Source organism: Lutzomyia longipalpis, chromosome 1 (assembly GCF_024334085.1).
Source record: "Lutzomyia longipalpis isolate SR_M1_2022 chromosome 1, ASM2433408v1".
NCBI classification, from domain to species: Eukaryota; Metazoa; Arthropoda; class Insecta; order Diptera; family Psychodidae; genus Lutzomyia; species Lutzomyia longipalpis.
This window is the reverse complement of record NC_074707.1, coordinates 28,268,060-28,295,335: the sequence shown is the minus strand read 5'-3', so window position 1 is coordinate 28,295,335 and position 27,276 is coordinate 28,268,060. Positions and strand designations below refer to the sequence as shown.

General features: G+C 33.1%; 2 protein-coding genes across 3 annotated transcripts in view; one reads left to right on the top strand and one right to left on the bottom strand.

The window, feature by feature from the left end:
• The window catches only part of LOC129797493 (angiopoietin-2), a 47,888-nt gene extending 28,058 nt beyond the window's left edge, over nt 1-19,830 (bottom strand). The window contains exon 1 of the mRNA XM_055840143.1: nt 18,149-19,830. Within this exon, the coding sequence (XP_055696118.1) occupies nt 18,149-18,405 (257 nt within the window). The 5' untranslated portion in view covers nt 18,406-19,830. The remainder of the gene's footprint in view (nt 1-18,148) is intronic.
• The window catches only part of LOC129797427 (uncharacterized), an 89,586-nt gene that overhangs the window by 28,318 nt on the left and 33,992 nt on the right, over nt 1-27,276 (top strand). For both annotated transcript variants that reach the window (XM_055839969.1, XM_055839968.1), the window contains exon 3: nt 12,654-12,686. The gene's annotated coding sequence lies outside the window, so the exon portion shown is untranslated. The remainder of the gene's footprint in view (nt 1-12,653; nt 12,687-27,276) is intronic.

Sequence of the window (27,276 nt, the reverse complement as noted above, 5' to 3'; positions counted from 1 at the left end):
AGTGTTTGCTATAAAATTTTTCAAAACTTGAAAAGTTGGATTAAATTTTACAAGAAATACTCCAAAAAACTTTGCCACACCTTTCTAATAAAAATAGTGGAATATTTTCAGGAAACTACTATAATGAGACTATAGTCAGAAATGATAATAACAAGATAAACAGCACGTCTTGTAGAACACATGGTAACATAATATGAAAGCTTAGAGGCAATTCCAATCGTGAAGAAGGCTGAAAAATTGATGTTGCTCGTTCTTTAGACGTTCTCGCATACATCACGACAAGAAGATTAATTTTTGAGAATTTTATTAATGTGGGAAATATTCTATAGAAGCTCTGACTAGCTTTGGTTTCCTATTTTTGCTAATTTCAATAAGAAAACGAGATTTCTAGAAGCTTTTCAGAATAGTTTTTTACTTCTCGTGGTTAGGAGAGACTGATTCTACTTAAAGGGCAAGGTTAAGTTAAATAATAGAGCAATGTCTTATAAATTCTTCTTAAGTCATTTGTTGGAAAATATGACATTTTTAGCTTTTATTTTAGGCTAATGATGTTTGATATTAAATTTTTTAACTTAATATTATTAGAACTCTGACTATATCCAGCGAATGTTAACCTGCTCATAAAGTGAATACCTCTAAATTGAAAACCCCAAATTGGAAAGCAGTAATGAGAAGAGAATAATGATTTAGTCTTAGCTTAGCCTTCATCGAGCGCAGTCGTGTGCGTATTATCTATGAGGCTGAGAGTCTGAGGTTACTGGGAGAGTTGCCAATAGCACCCATGAGGCGCCCATCGTGTCGCAGCGTCACATTACGTATGTAAGCTTAAATCTTTTAAAAGAACTTTCTTACCTCTGAAAGAAAAAAAAGTTTACCTTCAAGGGTAATATTTAATATCGCTACTTTCCACAAGCAATGCTAACAAACAAATTAGGTGTAAAAATTTTTAATTCATTTTATGCCATTTTCCCACTTTAGACCATATATAAATTAATTTACCTTACAACATTGTTTACAATAGTTGCAATTCCTTGTCGGTGCACAACAACACGAAGGGCAAAGTCAGATGGAGTGAAAAGACAAATGGAAATGCCTCAAAGGGAATATTTAATTCAACTAAAATGTCCATTTTCTGTGTTCAATTTAAATATAATGTGCATTTTAGTGCAATGGTTGTACCTTCATGGAGATACACGAAAATGCTGTACACAACCCGGAGGAGAGATAAAACTTCTTGCTTGTGTAGAAAAGAGCAAAATTTCGAATTGTTATGGTACGTTAATTACCATTTGAAATTCACGATTTAGAGTTGATTGTGACTCTAAATCCCCGCATATTCACATTTTTTCTTGACTTTTGCCCACCACCATTTTCAAATGCATTTTTTTCCTCCCTTACTCCACGACGTTAGCAATGATGAAAATATTCCATCTAATAGACCCATAATTCACTTGAAATGCATGGTATTTTCATGCGGCATTGTATACCATACAATGTGGTTTGAAAGAGGGAATTCAAGAGTGGACATAATGTAATGGTTTTTCAGGTCTCTCTGTGCACTAATTTGATTGAATTTCAATTTGTGCTCTTTTCAATGTATAATATATAATACATATTTTAGCATGGAATTGGCATTAGATAATTTTTGTGGCTGTCATGGGAATTCTCATGAATGTCTAATGAGCAAATTATTTTAATCAGTGATTGCAAAAATTGAGCAATAATTGCCAACAGGTGCTAATAAGGTGTTAATTTTGATGCCAAAAAGCAAGTTGTAAATGTTGGTTGAATGATCTTAATAGGTGCCACCGTGGGATTCAAACAAACACCCCTTATATTGCTCGATAGGTTCGATAATTTTCATGCTCTATGCTCATTATTACATTAAAGTATTTTCTAAAGACGAAGCATTAACTTCTCTACACTATACAAAATCTATCATTGCAAATTAAACATGATGTTTGTGCGGTGAAAGCGAAACTTGAGCATATTTCTACTGATTTTGACATTGTATTTGTTCCACCGTTTAACAATTTAATTAACCTCCACGGAATATCTTATCGCACAAAATTCTCTTGCAAATACTTGTATGGGAATTGGTGTTAATTTATTTATAGCAATGCCGAAGAATATTGACTTTTGTCGGGGTGAAAGTGATTGAGAAAAAAATTCAAAGAAATCCTGACTTGTGGTGTCAATTAAATGTGAAATTACTTTGAGATTTTCGATGGCTAAAACATGTGGGAAATACCTTTCTGGAATTAACGAGATAAAATGAATTTATTTGTACAATGTGGTCAAGAGAGTATCAATTCATCTGCGAAGGAATTTTCACTACTTAGCAAGATGAAAATAATAAGCGATACTCACGAAATCGGCAGCATAAGTTTCTTCTGAACTTATAAAGCAAACTCATAAAGCTCAACACCTCACCCATTTGCAAGAGAGATTTACAATGTTCAATAAACTTCTTATATTCTTGACACAAATCCTTTTTCCACCTCTTTTGATTGTATCATGATACGCTAACGTTGTGCTAAATGCGGCATATTTTGAGGTATGGTTGGGGGGTTTAAAAGTTGAAAGAGATAAATTTTTTTTCGTCATTTTTTTTAAGAGTTTACTTTGTGTAGATATAATTGGCACAATGTCTTATTGTTATCCAATTTTTTTTTCGTTGATAGCTTATGCAGATTTTTTCTTGCATTGCTAAACGCGTGTGAATTAATACAGTGAGCAGGAATTGAGTCTTTTAGCTCTTTCGTGAGCGATTGTTTCTTTTAAGTCTCCTATTCGTCTATAAGTCGATTCTTTTGAATAAAAAAAAATGCTGATGAATTCGCGCCAAATGATACGTTTATGAGTCTGTGGGGTTTACGTGCTATTTTATTTGCTTCTAAATTATAACGTTGTGTCATAGCTGAATGTTATATACTGTAAAATGGGGGTAAATCGAGTGAATAAGATTGAGTTTAAGCTTAAGAAGCTTGGTGTTTGGCAATTGTTGGGGATAAATTAAAGAAAAGAAGAATAATTCAATTGAACATGAATACTACAGTTAATGAATATTTTTTCATTACCTGAAAAATGTTTTTATATAATTTTGACCGTGATCCTATTAACTCCAATCTTGAAGTTAATTTAACATGCTTTTTATACTAATTTTTAAACAAATTTAAAATATAATCTACAAAAAAAAGGTGAAATTAGCACAACAAATATTTTTGGGATTCACCCCATTGAACAGATTCACTCCAATTTACGGTAATTAGCACAGAATAAATAGAAATATTTAATTTTGTTTTAATTCCATTTTATGTTCCAAAGAATCGAGCATTAATTCACAGATAAATACTTCAAAGTTCTGAACCCAAAGACGGTAAAAACAATTAATTTCTTTTTAAGGGAACTTCATCATTAAACTAAAAACACAAAAAAAAATTATAAAGAATTAATAAGAATCCATGTTCAATATACATGAAAAGTAAAGTGAAAATTGTGTGAAACTTGGCGCCAATGTTTCCCTTTTTGACCACTTATTTGCTTGCAACAATTGCAGCAAGTTTATTGGAAAATCACTAACTCAGTAACTTAATTGTCCCACTTTCTATAATACCTACTTGTATATTTCCTCAATTTTAATTTTTTTTTAAGATACAAAAATCCCCCAACACGGCAATAGAGCAACTCTAAAGCGTGGGTGGTATGATAAACTTCTATTTTATTCAACATAAAAGTCATGTGGTATACACATATTTTAAATTCACATCCGCTCTCTTCATTGGCTTCTATCACCAACAAGGAGGTTTATATTAAAAGTGAATGAAGCACAGGTATACGTACATATATATTTTGCTTGCTTTAGTGAAGGGGAAATTGCCATGTCTATAAAGAATCGTTTCAGTATTGCATAATAGTTAGAGTTGATTTTATTTTGTCGTTTTTCCAAACTCATGTTCAAATGATAAAATGTGAAATTTTTCAGCGAAAAATTGCCAATTTGTTTCGATGTGGGTGAAAGATTGTGCGATGGATAAGTTCAACAAAAAAAATACCAAAATCACGATTAAGGCAGCGCAAGAATTCTCTATGCAACGTTCTTAATATTTCAAAATGTATTTAGGTAGGCAAAAAAAATGGAAAAAGAATTTCTGTATCCCCATGCACTTTTGTGTCAATTCTCTCGCATCGGACGTTGGTGAATTTTGCAAGAAAGCTTTAAACGGAGTCACGAAGGTGTATTTAATACATTGGCGGCGGTGGTGGTGATATTAATCTTATTACATTGCTTATAGGCTTTGGTGAAACACCCAAAATAGACTTTTAGGCGGCATGAAGAATGTGTGCCAAAAAAAAACTAAAGCACGCCACGATGGACACGATGGAAAGGTGAAAAAGTGTAACAAAAGGAGGCGAGTTTGAGAAAAATGTACGAAAATTGCGAAAAACTTTCTGTCCATACCGCATCAAGCATAAAACACAATTTAAACTTAAGTTTCAATGAGAGGAGCAAAGTAACAAGAAATTCTCATAATAAGCAGCAAAAAGCTTTGATTTCATACATATCTCAACATTTTTTTTTATTGCTCTGCTATTTAACAAATCACTTTTCTTTTCACCAGCAACCTAACTGCTATATTTAACTCAGCAGACACTCCAATGAAAAATGATTGTGTGAAAAGTATAGATTTTTTGTGGACGACTTGGTGCCTCATTGCCATGAATCTATAATAAAAACTGCGTCTCAGTTCAGTGAAGATGTTAACGTTCTCATCAGTATGTTCATTATTTTGCTCATGAGATGCCATGTGCGAAGAGAAGGTTTACATTTTTAAAATGGGTTGAAGTGTTCAACTTTGTAATTTTAATATGTTTAACTTCTTCAACATAGATCTATGTATTTTACCTACTAAGCGGCCTGGTTAGATCTTGAACATTGAGAGGAATCTTCAAGTCAATCATGCACTTAATTGTTGGCTAACAATTTTGAGAACTGCATCTTATTTATCTATTTTTAATTTTTTCTAATATTTATTAACCCTTTCGCGTCTAACGTGAAACATAAAAACATTGAAACATGCGCTCTTTTATTGCGATATTTATTCTATGAATGCTCTAAGAGGTCTTTTATCAGTCAGAATGTCTTCTTTGACCTCTTTTGCATGAATTTGATGCATTTTTAACTTGAAAAAAAAAACAATTAAATTCATAAATAACTGAAAAATAAAATGTTTCACGTTTTGGGTCAGCGTATGACCCAAAACACGCGAAAGGGTTAATTACCAAACAGATTGTTCTAGAAGAAATTTTTAATTTTTAATTTAATAAACTTACAAGTTTGTTAGATATTTGAGAAAGTTCCGTAGGCAAGAAAATAGTTGTTTTTTTTTGTCGATTTCTACGTCATTTTAATGTTTTAAAAATGTTAACCTGCTCAACAGTTATCTTACAAACAGACCATATGTTTTAAGGTCAGCATATGCTTGATATCAGTGTGTCCCATTATAGAATTTCTACATCCGGTCACTTTCTTAAAAAAAAAGTAAGCGTGGAAGTGAAAAGTAAAAATTCCAAAAATAAAAATGGACCGTGAAGCGGTAGAAGCTTTATTCCAAGAGGTGACAGAGGAGAAAAGAGAGGTCGTACTCAGGATGCGGACAATCCGCAACAACCTAGATGATTATATTAATAACATCCAGGCGTCCTGCATCCACAATGACAGTAAGTAGTACAGAATAAAAATTTAATTAAAAAAAATTAATGTTCTTTAATTTTTCTTACAGCAAAGAGGGTCCTGATCAAGGATGCTAAGAAGAAGGTGTTTGTATCAAAGTACATCCCATAATGGGCAAATTAAAAAATTAAGAAAACATGTGTTTTTTTTTTTATTTTGAGAATGTTTTAAGAATGTTAACCTGCTCAAGAGTTACCTTACAAACAGACCTTAAAACATCGAGAGTAAAGCAACCACACAGCTATAGCAACTTGCTTCAAAATATTTGCATTCTTCTTTAAGCTGTGATTTTTTATTTTTATTTGACGAGTAATCGGTGTAATCAAACTGATTGATGTGTAGAGAGGTTGGGTTTTATTTGCAAAAGAGCAATGAGAGAAACAAGGTTATAAAAAAAAAATCTTGGAAAAATTGTGTGGATGGAAAATCTCGTACAAACAATACATTGAAGGGTGTATTGTTTTGACTTTTTTAAAAGGTTTTATTTTATGACTCTAGCACGCATATCGATTACAACACTTTTCCTCCTTCGTTCATTTGAATATTGAGAATTTTCACATCAAGGCATCCGACAAACGGCTTAGTGTGTTGCCAAAAACAAATAAATTGAAAGGTGAGAAGATGAAAGGAAAAAAAGTCCCAAAATCAATTGAAAATGTTGGGTTTTTTTTTACACTCAATCACATGGGAAATTTGGTGAGTGAGAAATAGGTACATTGGGCTACATTTCTCACCTCAACTGCTTGTTTTTTTTTACCATTTTTGATTCGTATACTGATTTTTTTGCTGTTGCTCACCACACGTTGAGTTGTCTAATGTAATGAATGGAGGAGACTTGCAAGAAGATTTTTATTGAGATGATATAATTCATTATGCTTTTCCTATCTTCTTGTTAATAATCTTCAACACATCATCAACATTGCTTTTTGCCCTCTTTTGCTCCATCACCTCACTAAAGAGCAATTACCTTAATTTATTAACTTGCATCATTGAACTACATTATTAGAGAAGATGTGATGAGTTCTGCATGAGAGGATTTTAACTTGTTTTCCAGTTTCTCATCTTGAAGAACAAATACAGTGATTTTTTTTTCAGTTTAAGAAATACACTTTCGCAACTGAAGGAAAATAATTAAATACGGTTAGCAAATTAAGTATCCTTTCTTGTGCTACGAAAAGACTTTTAATAATTGAAATTTTCAGCTATAAACGTGTGTACATAGCAAAAATTTTTGCCAGTCCCAAATTCCACAAGCTTTTTGGCTCGTGCTAATGATCAATTTAATATTTTTACACAATAATACTTACATTTTTTTCGTGTGTATTATTCCCGCGACTAATCGCGCTTTAATTTGTACCCAAAATTAGTACTGCGTTTTTATTGTTAAATTGGTAATTGCGTGCGAGCTTTTGTGAGGTGGATATGGTGGAAAACCTTGAAGATTGCGATCAATTTTCTGTTTCCATGATCTTTCTCGTCACCGCAGTGACAGATTTAGGTCTCGGAAAGTAACTTTGAGCTTCTTCCTGCACACTGTGTACACACATGCTTCACGCAGGTGCATCCATATCGTCAATTTTAAAATGGTATTTGCCATTTTATGCTTTAAATCCACTGATATTACAGGAAAAAAATCATCTAAGCGGCTTGCAAGAAACCAATAATCGCTTGAGAAATATCATTTTTTTGCAAAACAACGTGTACTTGTCTGACCGGAGAGACATTTGCGAATCGTCACTGTCATTAATCGTGGGTAATTGTGAGGAAGAGATGGTGCAAAAACCATCAAAATACTCGAAGTATTCGAGGCGGTATTTAAATTGATTGCAAATCGGGTGTCTCTTTACAATGTATAAATTGGTGAGATGAGCAAAGGTGGAACTATTGAAAATGTTCGAATTGCCAAATACGAAAACCGAAATTGGCAACGCTTGTCGGAATTTTATCCTAAATACCTCCCTTATTTTATTTTTGAATTTAAATTTTTATTTTTTTCTGAAAGTCATTCAAATCTTAAGGCATACTATCACTATTTTTTCTTTATCAAATACCCTTCTCTACACTTTCAATGAAAGTTTGAATTATAAAGCTTTGGAAAGTACATATTGAAGGTATTTTTTTCCAGTAGTAATTCCTCTTCAAATCATCGCAAAATCTCAATTAAACAACACTATACCTACCTACAAAATCTCATCAAGCCTTTTATTACATTTCCCTTTAATAAATTTTACTAATTAACAAGCAAAAGCTCTCATAGAAATCGATTTAAATTTTATTTCCCTTCATTTGCGTATAAATGTAAAGGCAATTCGAAAGGTTTTCTGCAACTTCTCTGCAGCACCAACATAGATCGTTAAGAATGAAATATGCGTTCATATATTAAAGTAACGCTCGGCAATTGGTTGGTGATTGGATCGTTGCGAAATTCTGTAGTTCACTATATACATACGAGAAAATGAAGATGAGTTCAATTGGAGTGTATCGAGCAAAAGTGAGAGATGTCTTTGAATTTTTTTTCTTATTCCTTCATCTGGTAACATAAATGAGTATGAGAAATTTTTTTTCAATGATGGATATGACGAGAGATCTCACCTGAGAGTGGGTTTATCTGAAAAGTTTCTGGCATGTCTGTGCATTTGATACAAGTGCTGAGATAACAGCTTTTGGGCTAGTCAATGGGGCGCGAAAAAAAGGCATGTAATGTTGGTATAAATTAATTTAAATTGGTCAGGCGCGAAAAAAAAAATCCCCCCATCTCTAGAGAGGAGATTTTAAAGTAAAAGTATCTCTAGAGACTTGATCATAATGAATGTAAATGGGATTGTTGCGATACTGTCTGCATGCTTGCAAACTTTTGTCACAATTGCCAAGACAGGTCGTATTTGTGGGGCAAAAGATCACGCATGGACGATGGATCAAATGCTATGCGAAGCGAAAGGAAGCATAGATTATTATGGTGTCTGGTGTATGCTTTTTTTTTCATTTAGCAATTAGCGTTCATCATGGTATTATTACAAGTGCCTCTATTGAGCTCCCGTCATCTATGCGTGGATTTTTCACACATGTATTAAGAAAATGTAGTATAAAATTAACAAAAAGAAAGATGTATAACGAAATTGTACGAGAGAAAATTGAAAATTCTATGTAGATGGACAATTTGATGTGAAATTTGTTGTAAGATGGAGAAAGAGTTTTCAAGAGAAATGTATTGTTTTAGCTTTTTTTTTATTTTCTCTCTCTAGTAGCTTTGGTGGGTATAATTAAATTATATGTAGAAGCATTTAAAAACTTATATAAGAGCTACTACTTAATAAGTGTTGAATAGATTGCAAAATTTCACACTTTAATTATCTCTCCTGCCGTATAAAATATATTTTTTTTTATTTCTTCAATGAGCTGACAATTTTTCACTTTATAATATTAAATAACAATGTGAATAAAAATTCTTTAAAACATAAATTTTATTCGATGCAAAACGCACACTTTCTTGTCTCATTTTGCTTCTCTCTTAACAAAGTAAATAAGGTGCAATTAAATGTGAAAAATGTATGGTTCGTGTCGTTTTTTTTTTAATTGTTCTATGAGGCATCGTTAAAAAAATAATAATGTCAATTATAATTTTTTTTATTGTTGATATGATGTCTCTAAAAGAGAAAAGAAAAACAAACATCTGCAAGGTGTGGTGTTTGGGTGAAAAATTAAACTTTTATCACGCTTTCATAAATTCAAGAAATTCTCTGTAGGTACTCTCTCAATATATGGATGTAGAGTGTTGCATTTTCCACGCCAATTTCTGGTTAATCATCCAACAATGCAATGTGGGCAAAGTGCATGGTGTGCGCAAGAAAAGGTATAATAATTCTATTTTAAAATTGATCCCAATTGCAATGGATTGGAGAGATGTGCATCAGCTCTCGCCGCCATTAAAGTGCATCTCGGCAAAAGGAGGATGTTATTTATGGTTTGGCAAAAAAAGGTGTGATAAATTGATTAAAGTTCATACTTAATTTTGTATATGATAAATTTTGCGTCGTATAATTCGGAAATGATTAAAGGAATCACTTTATCACATGCGAAAATTGCTTCAATTAACTTTCATCATGTCTTTTTTCGGCTCTGCAAATGGGGTTAAAATTTTATTATGTGCTTTAGCCATGATCTCACGATTCCATATATGCATATATAAGTGCTCCATGCTAATTACGAGGAATTTACAATTTTCATGCTGTACATTGAATATTGATGAATTTAATGTGGGGAAAAAGCATATTTTCCAAAGGTATGCATGAAATTTAAAAGATTTTTTTTCTCTCGAAACTTCCAATAGAGTACAATGCCCTAAGTTGGAGATGAAAATTTCACTTTCTACCCATCTTATTGAATTAAATAGTTAATAATTATGCTGAAAAAATATTTACATGCGTTAGTATTTCCAGCGTTACACGCATATTTTCCTTCCTTTGTATTGCGGCTTGCTTCTTTTCTCTAAAAAACATTATTTAATAGTGGTAATTTGATGTTTTATTCCTTAATTGATACTAATTGATAATATTAGGAGAATTTAATTTTTTATTGTGTTGTAATATTTTTTGTTGTTATGTCTACTATTGAATAAAAAAACAACCATCAACATGTTGATTAGTGATGAGGGAAAAAGAGCGTCTCACATAAGTTTGCTTTAGTAGTAGGGGAGGACGGGGTAATTTGGCCACTTTGGCGGTTTTTGGGATATATCAAGTAAGTGTGGTAGTACGAAGAAAAACAAATAGCCCTATTTTGTAGGAAATTTTTCGGCCTACAACTTTCCCATATAACACTTTTCTCTATCTCGATGAGAAATGGGTGAATTTTCCATTTTCCTGGACCCTTAGCTTAGTGGCCAAATTACCCCGAGCACGGGTAATTTGGACACTTTGGCGCACAAATTATTAAACATGAAAATTTTTGGACAACAACAAATTTTTATTTTTTCGATTATTTTATTGGTAGATAGGATATTTATCTAAGATTCGTTTCCAGTAATTTGCCAGATAAAAATATTTAACAGAGCCTCAAACTTTATCATTTTCTGAACCATAAATGAGCATGAACTCAAAAAGGCCATTTTTCAAATTATCCTAAATTTCTTTTTCTAGCTTAAATCTTTTGTCATACTTTGCTTACAATCATTAAGAAAACATTAAAAGGCACAACCACAATAAATATCTTAAATGTGGTCGGAAAATTCTGCCGGAAAAACTCAAACCATTTCCACAGGAAAATCTGTTTGTGATATCGGAAAATGGATGTCACTATCGTGTTTATGATGGATCAATGACCCTTAATGGCTTAAAAGATAATTTTTAAGTGTTAAAAATTTTTCGAAAATGACGAATTCCCAAAATGCCAAAAGCACTTGAAAAAGTGAAAAAATGATTTTTCTTAAACCAAAGAAAATCCAATGATCGGATTTTCCCCAAACTTGGTACAATTGAATATTTCTATGGGGAGTATAAACTGTAGAGAAATGGATTTTCTAGCATTTACCAAACTTGAGATATTGCCATAAATGACTTTGCCAAAGTGGCCAAATTACCCGTCTTCCCCTATAGTGTCGAGAAATGCGCGAGAAAGGTGCTAAACGTTTTTACGCCACTTAATGAACTTAATTTATATTGGTGTTCAATATATCTTGGATGCTGATGAGTCCATGAGATTTTGAACAGTAGTTGTTTCTTGTGAGGGACGAACCCCATTATTAGATGGAGCAAAAAGTGTTACAAAATGTTGCGATTCAAACATGGAAAATGTTTCTCTTTTTTTTATGCAAGAAAACTTTTTGTGTGGCAAAGCTCGATAGAATGAAATATTTTGATTTTAATCACAAATCTCTTAAAAGAAACTAACCCTATTATTAATTAATTTTTTTGGGTTAACTTTTTGCATGGCTCTGAAATGTTTCTAAACAAATCATTTTTGCAACAATGTGTCCTAAAAATGCCTCATCTACAGCTTGTTAATTTCTTGCATAACAAATTGCCTCGGAAATTGAAGTAATTTACTGAAAATCGCTTCATTTTAGGTATGGGTGATCAATTGTTTTTCGTGAGACTATGAAAATGATTTTTTTTTCATAAAAATTATTACTTCTTCGTCATGTTTAGCATTGACATCCACACAGTAAGACAAGAAAATTATTTTAGTTAATGTATTACATTATGCGTGGCATGATTGTAAGCTTTTGATGTTTTGTGTTTTCCACAATTCAGATACTATCGTGTACAATAATTCATGGAAATGTAAGTAAATGTACTACTTTTAGCAAGGAAGGTCTCTTTAAAGGGTTTATCTCGGCGATAAAGTCTCAAAATTATTATACTGAAATATATAATTTAGAAGTTTCTCAGACAATTTTCTTCATTTACCTTTTATAAAAGTAAAGAATTAAGTGAAAATGCAAGAAAAGTGAATGAATGCGAATCATTGATGGTGGATTTAATGAAAAATTCGTGGGTTTATCGTCGTCATTCGTCATTGTGCGTTTGACGTTTTTTATTCATCTATCCTTCTCACTATATATATTTTCAATTGGTGGCTAATTATATGACAGAAAAATTGTATTTAACATGCATTGTAAAAAGAGTGTTGGACTGAAAATTGGTACCTTGATCTACTCTTTTCATTGCTCAACGTGGAGATAGATGGAGTGAGAGAGAAATAGTAATAAGAAAAAAAAAGAAGTGGTATAAATTGTCTTTTAATAAGAGAGTGTTTCAATGTCACTGACTTTCAGGAGTGAGAAAATGCATTTAAATGGAAGATTTAAGTGCCTTGCTCTCTCATGATTAGCTAATTAAATTCAAAAAAATAATTTTGTTGCTCTTTTGTTGGAGAATTCATTTCATATATAATACACCTTTTGTCTTTTTGCTCTTTTCAGATACAAAGATCATGGAGACACGAAGATCAAGAGGTGAGTTCTTCTTGTAGCTACTACCTTCAACTCTCTTCTCAACTTCCTTCTATTGTGGTAGTCTCATGCCCTTATAAATTTTTCAAAGTAAAAAAACTGGACAGTTTACAGAAAATACATAAATTCATAGAGCATTTATCTCTTATATCCCCTTTCTCACGTTTCCGGAAGTATTTTTCGGTAGTGTGAATTAATTACCATTTTTTTTTTTGAGGGAGATTATGAGAATTTGAACTTGTGTGCCAAAACAACGAACTCAGAAAGCTCATTTAAATGATACATGGTGAGAAATTAATTGAAGTTATGATTGCTTTTGCCTTGGCTGTAGGTGGTATATATATATTTTTTACCCTTGTTATGGCGGAAAATCTTTAATGAGATTGCGTAAATTATTTTCTTCCTCCCAAGACAATTTTGATTTGAGCAAAAGATTAAATTTCTCGTCTGAAACGTGCTTTAGTACGATTTGATCTGATTTTTTTGTGAGCAAGAAATTCTAATAATGCAGCAACGTGTTACCGAATTCACACATTGGTGCGCAATTTTGTACTTAAATGCGCGACCTAATGCGATAAATTTAAAAGCAGCCGTCCTGAAATCCAGTAAATTGCCATAAAGTTCATATAAAAATGTCACAGAGTGTGAGTGTGGTGTATGTGCAAAAGTTAATGTATGAAATTGTAGCATGGAGTTTTCGATCAGATTTTAAAGACCTCTTTTGAGAGACATCAAAAAGTGCTGCAGCAGCCGCTTCGGCATAGAGGAAAAGAAAAGACACACCAAGGAGGGAATGAGAGAGAAAGATATGGCGGTATTATGCAATAATTTCTTGGTGATCTTATTTTAAAATCTTTTTCTCTCTTCATTAAACTGGTTGCAATTTATTTGTGGTTGCGGCTTGTTATTGGTTATGTATGTTGGGTGTAGAGACATGCTCTAAAATCATATTAAAAACTTCTCTTTTCGGACATTTCTCCCGGGGGCACCGCCTGTTTTTCACCTGTGTTCACTGTCTCCCAGATTCCCCAAATTGAAGAAGTTGTGTCTACAAAATTATGCTCACACATGTTCGGCAGTGGAATTAGGAAGGTGTGCAAAAATATATTTTAAAATAAAAAAAAGCTACCGCGCGACGACCACACCGCGAGATGAAGACGCCGAAGAAAGTGAATAAAAGGAGGCAAAATCGGTCAACATGTTATTATAAAATCGCCAAGTGGTTTTAATTCTTGGCTTTAATTGCTCGATTTTTTCTCTCTGTTGGCTCTTTTGCACGATGATTTAAATACCTACAGAGGAGCGTGTTTGCACTAAAGCAATAAGTCACACACAAATTCCAATATGTAGCTTTAGGGGGTAAGTCTCTCTCAATGAATGTTTTAAAAGTATATCTTGTGTGCTTCTCTTGACTCTCTATGGTACAATGTCTCACCATATACGTAAGATTTTAATTAATTTTCCTCTCCAAATGCACACATGGATTTGATTTAACAACTCAGTCTTGTTTTCCCATTCGAAATTGCATATAGAGATAAAAAGGTATGTGAGTGCATGTACTCTACCAATTTTTCCTTTTTCGGCGACACGTGAAATTCAATGAAAATTACGAATGCAACCTTTTGTCCCGGGCACCTGACATGTCAATTGGACTGAGGAAATGCAATTAAATTTATTGTATAAATTGTTGATTCTATTAAAAGGAGCTCTTTCCTTCAGTTTAAACCGTAATATTTTATTTTGTTTTCAATGCAAGTGCAACCCATGGGGGATTTTCTAATTTGTCGTAACTGCATATTTTTGTGGCAGTTGCAACAAATTTCTTTAAGAAAATATATATCAGATTTATTGTAGAAATAAGGTGGGACCACAATTTCACAATGAGTAACGAATCAGTCTCTTAATTCAATCTGATATCTTGCCGGAGTTTTCTCAAGCTTTTTTTGTTAATTACTCACAGGTACAAATATTATGAGAAACTCCCCAATTATTTTGATCACAGAAATGCCTGTGGGGGCAATTTAGCTGTTTAATTATTATTCAACTAATAAATTTTGTAAGAATATTCTTCCAAGCGGCAATTCTGCTATAAAAGTTGCCTTTAATTTTGCTTCTTAATTCTAAGCAAGGACCCAAAAGATAAGCTTAAACAAACCTGGAAAAGATTGCAATAATAAAAGATCAATCCTGGGAGGTCTACCTTATAGAGCTATATCTTTGTTTATGCACCATAAAATCACAAATTACTATATATCGCAATGTTGCAAGAAATGCAACATAAAAGAGAGAAATGAGCGATGATTAGTTCCTTAAAGAAAATTACTCCCAACACTTTAGCCGTGAAAATCAACAAATAACTTTATTAAAACACCAGTTAATAAAAAAGAAATAAAATAGAAAACTTTTCATTTTACAAATGAATATAATTCTTAAAATTTAATGGTTAACAGTAGCTCGATGCGGAAATGAAAGAATTAAATGCTCGGATAGAAAACGAACCTGATTTTTTCTTCTTATTGTTAGTTCATTCAATCATTTCAATGCTAATTCAAATATTAGCTGTATCAATTTAATTTATTTTCTTTTTACCATTTTTGCCATTTTATTTCCTCACCAAAATCGATCGCAAATGTGGCACTTTTTTGTTCCTCCTTCCTCGGCTGTGTCATGCACGAAATTTCTTTGAGCATAAAAAGAGCAACATGAAGAAATCGCTAATAAGTGTCACGAAAATTGTCACGGAAATTATTTGCTTTATTTGATATGGTTTTTATTTGTGAGATTTTTTTGTAGAGTCAGAGGAAGTGCTGGAGGGAGAGCTACACGTGGGTGATATTATGCTAGGGGGAGGACGAAGGGTTCACTGAAGGAAGAAGGTCAAATAAAGATGGAATTTTCTGGGGAATTTTTTCTTCAGTGAGAAATGTAGTGAGTTATGTTGGATCAATTGAAAAATTATTGCGATCATTTTCGTGACTGAATCAAACTGTTGCAACTCATCATAAATGGTCAATTACTCAAGTATAGATTTCATATAACTTGCTTCTTTTCTGTCATCAATTGCGCGATATGTGGAATTTAAATTCATCGTGGCGTTTTGTCTGTAAATCATAACTGTTGGAATGCATTGAATTACATTTTGGGGGGAACAAATTGGTCAATATAAATTGTCTTCCCGTGAGATGAGGAATTGCGATGACGATGCCTGAGTTGACTAATCATTTGGCAATTCAATTGAATTTATATCGAACAGCAAATTGCCCTATTGACAAATTTCTCTAACATTACAATTTCTGAATTGCTTCGGGTATACGTGAAGATATTTCATTATATATTCACTTGGTGTGCATGAGTTGGAATACCTAATGAAAGGTAATTTAAGCTAAATATGATATGACTCTGTCATCTTCATATACATAATGTGGCCGCCAATGAGGGCTTGAGCTCTTGTGGGCATATAATATTAATTAAATTTGCCATACGATTAAATGAGACGTAAAGTGAAAATTGCGTCAAAGAAATTAAGAGTGTACACATATAACTTTCAACTTTGCAAACAATAATATAAAATGCGATGATGTGATGCCATATGAAAGATGAAATGAGGGAAAAAGTGCCACAAATGATGAATCTCACATAAGGTGAGTTTGAGAAGACATTGCGCGGACTTCTTTTGATATAATTTCCCTTCATTTCTCTCTCTTTCTCGTACCCCGCACACACACCTTTCTCTCCCTCCTCGAGTCATCTATCGCAATGAATTAATTGCGTATTGCTCCCAGATGTGCTGCAAAATGCATTTTAATTAATGACACTATGTAATTACTCGAAGAAGTTAATCGTTGTCGTCGCATTTGACCATTTAGATTACATGTAAATGATTAATTATGATTATGTCGCTGTTGATTTACACACAAATTGTTTCACATATATATCTGTATCACCACCCAGTCGAAGATGATGGCTTTAAAAGATGTAGTGGATAAAAAAAAAATTCACAAATCCAGTGTGAGATTGAAATCTCTCACAAAAGTTGTCTTTGCCACTTTGCCAGCAAAATATAATATCAAATGTGTTTTTAATACATAATCTCCCGGCTTACATTGCTTGATAGAGAAAAGATAAATGCGTGTGATTTGCGGAGGAATGGACAAGCAAGTTGAAAAATTCTTTACGTCACAAGAATCGCGACTAAAAGGAGTCAAAAATAATGGCAATTTAAAGAGTTTCTTGCAACTTATGTAAGAGTATTGGGGAAAATTACATAAAAAATCATATATTCGTCAGTGGAGATTCATGTTTTCACTCATATTTTCCAACCACTGCATTTTGCTTTGCAGAGCCAAATCAGATGTTTTTTTTTTTTTTTTTAATTTTTCTTTAGCTTAGCTAAAGATAAAGAAAGAAATCTGTCTTGAGAAGTTTACCCTTCTTAAACGTTTGTCAACCTTTCAATAGCCAAGGCTTTGAAACTTATGTAAAGCCCCGAGCGGGGTCAATGATGGTTCCAAAATTTTGACAATTTTCTTGACCAAACAAACATTGTGTGATTAAGTTGGGCTTCTTTAAACTTTCTTGTTGCTCTCTAGAACGTCTTATGTATATTTTTTTTATATAAATTACAGCAATATAATTCAGAGAGTTTAGCGTGAAATAAACCAATGAATCAGGGAGAACTCAAAATTTAAAGAGAAGACTTTTTTCTGCGATTTCATTAAGTATTGAATTAAGCTCATTTAAAGCTTCTCTACAAGAAATTTCGTTTTTCCCTAAAAGATTTCTCAACAAAAAAAGTTTTTTTCTTTAATTAAAGTATTGTGAATAACCCTGTAATGTATCTTCAGCCTAAAAACATTGTTGCAATCGCAAAGAGAGACATTGAGTCGGCAATTTAACAAAGTATCGCACTCCTTGGTGGAGAAGTATATGCAGATAGTATAAGAAAAATCGATACATGCCTCGTGTTTTTATTGAAATACAGCCAGTAAAGCATGAAAGCAAGCAGGGAATGAGGTGAAAAAAGAGAGCAACATGCGTATTATAAACATGTGTGCAATAATATTGAATTATATATTTCACCAAGTTGATCTAAATTAGTAATTAAGTAACAAGCCAAGTGTATCGCTTGCTGTGAGCTTATAAATATCGCTAACAGGGAATATAATTCATTTTTAATTTGATTTTCGAATTTACAAAAAAAAAAACAAAAAATTAAGTAAGAAAAGGATAAAAGACGAAGAAAAAATTAAAGAATTGCCAGGAAAAATATGTAGACAATCGGAGGACTTTTATATTCTTTCATTGCTTCAAAATCAGGGAAATGAGGAAGAAGTAGATTTTTAATTGGCAAACTCACTCTTGTAAAATGCTCTATTGAAATTTTCAATGGGAAATACATAATACATATAATAATATTGGGAGTGGGATGATTATAAAGAGAAGTGGGATGCATGTCTTTCACTCACCTTGTTCTCAGTGTTGGCCTCCCGTGGTTTGTCTGATTCTTTGCCGAAGGTGGCGCTTTAAATCCTGTGGAGTTGGCATGTAGAAGCTGACTTGCACTGGTACGTGGTAGACGTGGGGACGGATTACCCGTACCCGGTCGTACTGGACCAGCTCCTGACACAAGTGTGAGGAATCCAATAAAAAGGCTGGCCTTTAAGGCCCACATTGTGATTCTTGGTACAAATATAATTTTGGCACTGATTTTCTTGTCTTTCATACACACTGATCTAGTTCCTATAACACTCTGTCTTTCTTGTCTATGTAGTTCAAAGTTTAAATACACTTTAACTTATTCTTATATGCAGATCTTTTTTATAAATGTCTCTGGGAATGGTGTTGATGGTAACTGAGAGGAGAGACAGGTTTGAATTAATTGAAAGTCACAAGAAAAAGAATTTATTAAAACAATTCTCGGGTGGTTATCCAGATGAATTGGTAAACGAAGAAGTAGAAAAACCACCTCCGCGTATACAAACTATATGGATAGGTAGGCAAAAGGTCTCTCTATAGAAGAAACAATAAAAAAGCTCGAGATTTCAATTGATTTTTTGCAAGTCTCGCTTGTATTTCAATGCGATAGTGCGAATTTGCATAACTCGTGGATTTTATGGTGTGTTGGCTCTCGTTTTTTTTTATCTTGCACTTGAAGGAATTTTATTGGTTAAAGATGTGTGGTTTTCTTCTCGTGTGTCCAGATTGACCGGAAAAATGCACCAGTTATGCACTAAATACTTTATAGTACAAATCTTTGTTTTTTTTTTTGTATTAAATGTAAAGAGATGCGGGATTATATGAGAAAAAAATATAATGGTTAAAAACAACTTCAACACTAATTAATTAAATTCTCTTTTTTTCATCATTCAACTCTTTCAATTTATCATAGCTGGCGAAACTGTTCCACTGATTTTTCTTTTTACCAAACATACCATTAAGGGTATTAGCTTTTGACACTGAAGGCAATTATATTGATTTGTGATACACCAAAACACACTTCTTTGCACAATGTTTAGGTTTGTTTTTTATTATTAATTGTCTTTTACGGATAAAAGTTTTTATTCTTTGAGGTTTTTTTTTGTTGGTGTTAATTTAAATAAAATTGGTCCCTATTGCTGCATTTACAATTAGAAACACTTTCGATTTTGTATGGATAATTTTTTGAGATGTTTTCTTTTCTTGAGTTCCTCAATGGCTGAAGTATCCAACTGAATGTGTAGGTGGTTTTAGGAGCACATTTGATTAATCTCGACAATTTAGGTATCAAAACACTCTTTCTATTAACTTTCTTATTGAGTAATTGTGGTGCGATGAATCACTTGAATGGATACCTGGCTAATGGCGCGAAAAGACGAGAGAAATGACCACACTGAAATATTTCGGCACAAGTGCTGTTGAGGAGTTTGATTGATTTAGGGTGATTTCTTGAGGTTATTGTGAAAGACACCGGAGCTGCAAAAACCAATTGGTACAATGTGAATTTTCTTGCTATCTCTCACACACTTTGTCCCTCTTTTTTATGGTATCCTCGACTATATTTTTTGAGTATTAAATGATGTGGTGAAGGTGCATTTTGTGGCAAGGTAAATAAATAATCAAAATATGTGTAAATACAAGGCACAAGAAAGGTAGCCACCACACGGGTATGGAATGAAAAAAATATTATTATATTCACATACACTTTTTTTTAGAGAGTTATTGGGTGCTCAGGCACACAGAAAATCAGATGATCAAAAGCACAACCGTCTCGAATCGCGGTTCAATTATTTCTGCGGCGGCTGGTCAATGCGATAGAGTCTATTCCAGCGAAACAACAAAATTGCTGATGGTTGATGGTGGTGGTATACGGCGCGGTTGCCGTGGATTTCATATAGGTATGACAGGTAATAGCAGACGCAAAAGATACTAACCAGCACAATTCATACCATTCATAACCCAACAACTATAGGCCATGTGTGTAGTATTTTTTCCCTCCACTTTATCCAATTCGTCTCTCTTTTCGCGCACACATCCATTCAGCACCTTTTCATTTGGGTAGTGGTTTGTCTTTTGTAAATTATATACATACATGTACATAGGTAACAGCATAATTTTTCACCAAAAGCTCTGGGTGTGTATATTTCATTACCTATGGAAAATGGTCTTCATTTTGTCTGCCTCTTGGTGGCTAAGAGTAGGTACTGAAAATTCGGCATGGCTGAAAAGGCGGGAAAAATGACATGGGGTAATCGTGGAAGGGCTAAGGACGGTGTGTTTGAACTATTTTAGTAGACATCCACACTCAATAATAGCAATAATAGCAAAAAGCCACAGTTGTCGACTTTGCGCCATTGGAAGAACTTTCACTAAAAACGTCGATTTTGCCTTGTGTGTGTTGAGTATACGCGGTGCACACGAGTAGCAAATCCTCAACCATACTCGAAAAGATATTAATAAAAAGAGATGAAAGACACTTTGGGATGGTTGATGGGAAAGCTCGTTAAATAAAACAAAAGTATGACTAATGTGGATGTTCAATGATTTATTTTATTCTCTTGTAAAAAAGCAAATATCTTCATTGTGGTTTGCTAAAGAGAGGTCACCGAATTTGCACCAGGCGTCTCCATCGTGATTTTTGAACTGCTTTCAGGATATTGGAAGAATTAATGTACCATGAAAATTTTATTATTTTGTTTTTTTTTTTTAACTAAAATTAACTATCAACTCTGAAAGCTTCAAGTTAAATGAAGAGTTTCTATCTTTTACGCAAAATCAAACAAGAGTACCAGGCGTCTCCATCTTGCGACTTTGCAATTTTTCAAACAAGTCAAAAGCATCCAAGATCTTTGGTCCATACATTGAAGAAAAGGCGATTTTGGCCAATTTTGGGCTAAAGGAAACAATTGAAAAAACACCAGGGGCTGTATGCTCTATGAGTGAAAAACTCTCGTTATAAACTCCCGAAGACTTTTTGCAGGAAAAAATTGAGGAAAACTTCACGTGAGCATGATCCTCTAAGAAAAATAATGCATTCGTGATAAACTCCCGTAAGATTTTCCCGGTTTTCACGTTTTTTTTAATGCGCTAAAGCCTTCGAGAGTTTATCAAGGGAGTTTTTCACTCTTAGAGAATTCATGCCCAGGCGTCTCCATTGCTCTCGACTTTACCTTAGTCAGTCTCTTGGGCTTCTTTGTAAGCTAAAGCGTCTTGCAACCGAACTTTCAGATCAACTCCCTACGTACGCACTGTTGTGGTGGTCATACACACACCTCGTGAAAATTTAAGCATTGAGTGTGTGAAAAAGAGAGTGTGACAAGTGCGAAGGAGGAGGAAGAAGGAATATTCAATGGATATGACTTTTCTTGTACTGCGATTTAAGAGACAATATGTCTCTCTAATCTTATAAATATTGAATTTCTTCCTGCAGTGAGTGTATACTACACAGTACAACTCTCTAATCTCACTGGAATACACACTTGATATGCATATATAAATGATGAAATTTTTCCTATCCCGTCCCATTCCTCATATTGGATGTAATGGTCTTACCCAGAGATAACCAAACTCTCTGTGCTGTGTTTGATTTATTGAACACACAAGTCCATGGGTGAGATATACAATGTTGAAATTGAATTAAGTTTTCCACACTATCTGTGACACATGAAAGAGATTGAAATAAAATTGAAAGAAATATTTTTGCATGTGCGTTAAGTGGAATTTTCAGTGTGGAATTTTCATAATGGGAGTAAATAACCTCTTTTGAGTTCAACTAGAGGAGGATAAGAAAAGCTAAATGGTATTTGAGTGTAAAAGAAGTTGAAGAAAAAAGTGCAATAGTGGTTAAATATACATTTTTAGACGTATGGAGAGCGCGCGACACAGAGTGAGATAGATGTTGACATACCAAAAAAAAACGATAGAAAATGTTCGGAGCATGTATTAAAAATACCTATTTGAATCACGTAAGATTGAGCACCATCGCGAAGAAAATTGCCCCAAGTGATTAAGTTTTAATTTAAAAGGTGTATGGCATAAAGAACTGTATCGTGTGTCAATAAAATATGCCGTCAAATGGGAGGCGAGAATGAATTTGCAAAGTTTAATTTTCAATTTTGCTATATAGAAGAGCAAAATTCGATTTTTTGTGCCTTCCTTTAAATGTCCATATCGAACAATATAGATAATCATGTATATTGTTGTATTGAGAAATCACTTCTTGTCAGTAAAAATGGTTTAAATTTTGCAACTTGTTCTTTTACTTGAATTACAACTCTTCACGTGGCTTAAGTGGTTTTAGGGTAGCTGCCAAAGAAAATAAAAAATGCACATTCCACAAATTTATTCCATATATTCATCACGAAATGAAAAAAAAGAGAGGTAACTTATTGTTCAAGATCATTTACATTTTGCCTTTCAACAATTTTTCGGAGGTGATTTTCCTCCTTCTTCAGGCCTCCAGAGAATTTTAATTTATCACTGATTTTTTATATAATTAAATCACAAAAATTAATAAATAGTTATATTTTAACTTATATTACACGCTATCTCTTTAGCAATTAGCTAGGTAATATACCAATTAACCAATATAAAATACTATATAAGAATGTAAAAACTTAAAAATAACTGAATTGTCCATCAACCTTCGTGGTCGTTTTTCTCAAAATTATCTCCACAAATATTTTTTTTTATCTTGACAAATAATTGCATTTGTAATCTAATGATCTCTCTACAAAACTTTACGTTACTCAGCATTATTATTTTTTTGTTTTACTCCTTCTTACAATGTAGCATGGTGGAAAGAAAAAAAATCTATGCTCAACTGAAAGGTGTTAAAAATGTATGTACATGATGAAAAGTGATTATTCGGTTTCACTCTCAGCTGGATGTTTAATTGACAGGCAACTTACCGGAGAGATGGGATTCATTGTTGGGGAGTGAAAAGGCGAGAGGAGAAAGATTTGAAATACACTTCATTTGTTCCGATGATTTCGCTCTATTTTCTTCGAAGCAATCAAAATGCGGTATTTTAAAACCTTGATAGATTTCTATAAGTTGCATTTGTACAAAATTACCTCAACAACTGCAATTTTCCTGTACCATATGTATTCGCAGTGTTTTTTTCTTCTTCTGTGTCTTACCGCCAATAGCATTATGCGCAGCTAACATTATTTTTATTCCATTTGGGTTTCACTCAGATGTATCTCCTTTGCGATATATACATTTGAAACTTACTACTTACATGCTTACATATTGTATGTAATAGATTTTAATTGCATTCAATTGATTGCAGCTGATTTCACCGCGCATGATAAGTGATCTATTGTATTGCAAGATTTTGTTCCTTGTGGAAATGACTCTCCACAAAAAGTGGAAGTGAAACATTTGTGAAGACCTTTTATAGGATTTATTGTGGATTATTTGTAAATAGTAAAATGAAATGCTGCGGCAAATCCCTTCACTTTCTGCTATATGTAGAACAAATTATCTGACACACCAACCTTTATTGTATTGTAATAATGATACAATTAATATTTAGGTCGTGTTGTTTTTCTAGAATATACCGCCTGCGAAAAATTCATTCTCACCTTCTTGCAAACTGAGAGGTTTGCCTCTGATTGGTGCATTGAAATCATTCGTTGTTTGCATATTCTCTTGACCTTTCTCTTGTGGAGGTATATGACATTAACCTCGCATTTTTAGGGCTTGGTTGTCTGTGCGAGGTACATGAACGCCTAGCCTATGCAATTTGTCTCATCTTCCAGGAATTAAAATAAACAACACTTTCTCAAAAGACTTTGGAATATCCAGCAAAAGTAATTCACAGCTTCACCCAAATGCATTGAACGCATAATTTACTCGCGAAACTTTCTTGATACACGTTCAGTTAAATTCCTGAGATCTTAGAGTGCACAGGAGGAAGTTTATTGCAATTTACCTATATACAGTGATTTGCAGAAATTTTGTGACACAAAGCTGAGAGGAAATAAATGATTGTTTTCTTTTATTGAATACGTATTTCCCAGTAAAAAGAATGGTAAAAACAGTAAGTTTTTCTGCTCTATATAAATAAAAGCTCTTCTACGATAGCCCGATATATTTATTAACGTAGCATGAGTTTCGATTCTTCTGCAGGTTAGTGTGTGAAATTATATCCAACAAAGTGTCAAATGTATTTCTTCCAATATACTTCATCGAAACAATTTTGTGGTGCTTTTCCTCATATTTGCTACCTACCTCGTTTGATCACTATCGAAAGTGTCTGAAAATCATATAATATCACATTGCTAAAGTTGTTTTGATTTTTAGCCACACTCCGTGGTACCATTTTCTATCTTTCTTCCTCACACCATGTACCCCATTCTCTTTCGACTATACGTGTGAGATTTAAAGTAAAATCTATATAATGCGACATGGTAGCAAACCATGAAGGTAATTACTCTAAGTACCAAGCAAATTCACATAATAAAGTAAATATATATTATATGAAAATTTCATAATACCAAAAGTTCCTTTTTCTCCCATTCTCACACTCTTGGGCTTTTTCTCTGCACGACTCGTGGTCACCCAATGCTGGGTGCTGCTGTGTTGCTTAAATGTAGTTCATATCCTTGGGGCATTTAGCTTTGCTAATTAACACAAAAAAGTTCACAAAATGTTTAGTCTTTATATTAAAATGCAAAAGGTTCTTCCCAAAGTTAACTTTTAAGTGGTATAATGTTTGCTTTTTGTTTTGGGCACAAGAAAATAATACCATGTTGGCGTTAAAAGATTTTTGCTTTTTCAAAGCTTTTTCATGTCTTTCGCATACAATGAAGAACGATTTTTGAGAGATTTGACTTTGAGGGAGACGTAAAATCTTCCGATTTGGGTTTTTTGTGCCACTAAAATGTTCGTGTCGTGCAAAACATTACTCAAAACAGCGAATTCGTGTCTAGAATCATTCGATAATTGCGACTTCCAAGAATATTTTGGGGGACAATAAATAAATCACATTGACTTTTGAACTTTAAAAGACATGAAGAAGAACTAGAAGCAGAATTATCGGTGGATGATATCCGAATTTCGAACCTGTTCTATCTCCTCTATTGTATTCTATATTTTAATTGTATTTAGGAAAGAGGAGAAAAAAAAATTAAAGAAAGATGAAAAAATGTCCAAAATTGCGACTAACTTTTCCTCCAAAATTCCATTGATCTTTCCAAAAGTTGAAGGTAACGCACGGTGATCACCCGAAAGGTTCCGTGTAGAGATATTGATTTGTGTGATGTGTGCGAGATGTTTTCTTTACACTATATATGTTTAATTTAGCTATATATACACCATAGATGTGCTCTGTAAACAAAATAAAGTCGGAAAAAGACTTCAATGGGAGGGGATGCTGTGAGGAAATGAACGCCCAAAAAATTAATTAAATTTATTCCTTATTCAGCTACCTGTGAGTGCAAGCACGTGAACTTGAGGCGAAAGATGATCATTGTTTGAAGCGTGGAGATTTTTCTCTACTCCCAAGCCAAATTTATTCAGGAAGCCAAATACCAACGGAGTGTGGTGCATTAATTTGTTCACAATATTTGCATACAGCGAGTTTACCGTGTTTACTTTAAAAGACTTCTTCTTTTTTTTCCGTTGTTACCATCACTCGAAATTGTCCATTGAAAATATTTTCACCGATTCCGTGGAGATGCTATCACCACTATATAACTTTAAACGCTCTCCTCCTAAGCGTTCATGTACACACTTCCTCGCTTTGCTTTTCGTATGTCGACCGACAAGCATTTTTTGACCAAAAGACATTTCAAGTGATTTCTATTAACATTTCCAAAGAGTGGTGAGATCAGGGATTTCTGCCATGTGGATGCATAAAAGCCAAAACATTGTGGTAAGATGGGTGTATTTTATTTTGGAATTTTCAATTCATGGCGCCGACACTTGGCATAATCTTCATATTTAGAGAGCTTTCTAACTGCATTTTCGCATTATTTATGGCTGCCTTTGACCACAAACAGACCAAACATTTAAAATGATTAATAAGATCGATGGACATTTGAAACTTCCCTCAACATTTTATGCCATCTCATATATTTTACATTCAATACAAAAAGAATATATGTATTCAATGAAACAATGTGACGACATATACAGAAAATTTATCGATCCCCATCCATACTATTCGATTTATGGAAATTTGTATACATGAAAGAAAATATGTTATTGTGAAAGAAAATTGTTCTCATAACACAAAATTGTCATGCTAAATACTTATAATACATACAAATATTGACTACCAAAGTAATTTCTTTTAGAGCTAATGTCTCTCACGAAGTGATTGTGTTATGGAATTTTTCATGCAATTACATTTAATTGCTGTTTTTTTTATCCAATTCGCATTTATCACGAAAAGAATAAGGTAAACAGCAAAGTTTCAGGCAAAAAACATATGTATGGAAGATTTAAAAGTGTTACAATTTCCCTAAAACCAGTGCAATTAAATTCTGACACAACTTTATGCGGCGTTTACAAATGTTATAAGAAAAAATCGATACACGTTTAACTTGTAGAGATAATTATATGGTGATTAAGAGAGTTCTTTAGCGGAAAACTATGAAAATATCACTTGGCTAAATGACTGACTGACTTCAATATCCGGACATTACTGAAATATTATGAAAAATGCAATAACTTTCCGGCATGGTGTGCTGAATAAACGATTTTAACAAAATATCACAACGCAAGGACACTTAATAATACATTTTACATCAAAACTATAATACTTTCTTTCTATGGTTTCCTTTTAGTAGTAAACAATCTGAGTAATTTTAAAGAATCATCTTGGTTATAAGGCTAAAGATATTAATTTTGTCCATCCTTAACTTTCCCATTTCCAACTTTATTCTTTTTTAATGTCAAACATTTATTATAAATTCTGCGATAGTTTATAAAAATTATACCTAAAAGGATAAAACTTGTAGATGCATAAAGAAAAATCATATAATTTTCCGTCTTTCCCGTATTTCTCAAGTTTCCCGACTTCCTCAGAATGGTTTCTTGTTGTATTTCATTCTTATTGCATCCTAAAACTTTATTTGGACACTCTAAACCAATAGGAGGTCTTTCA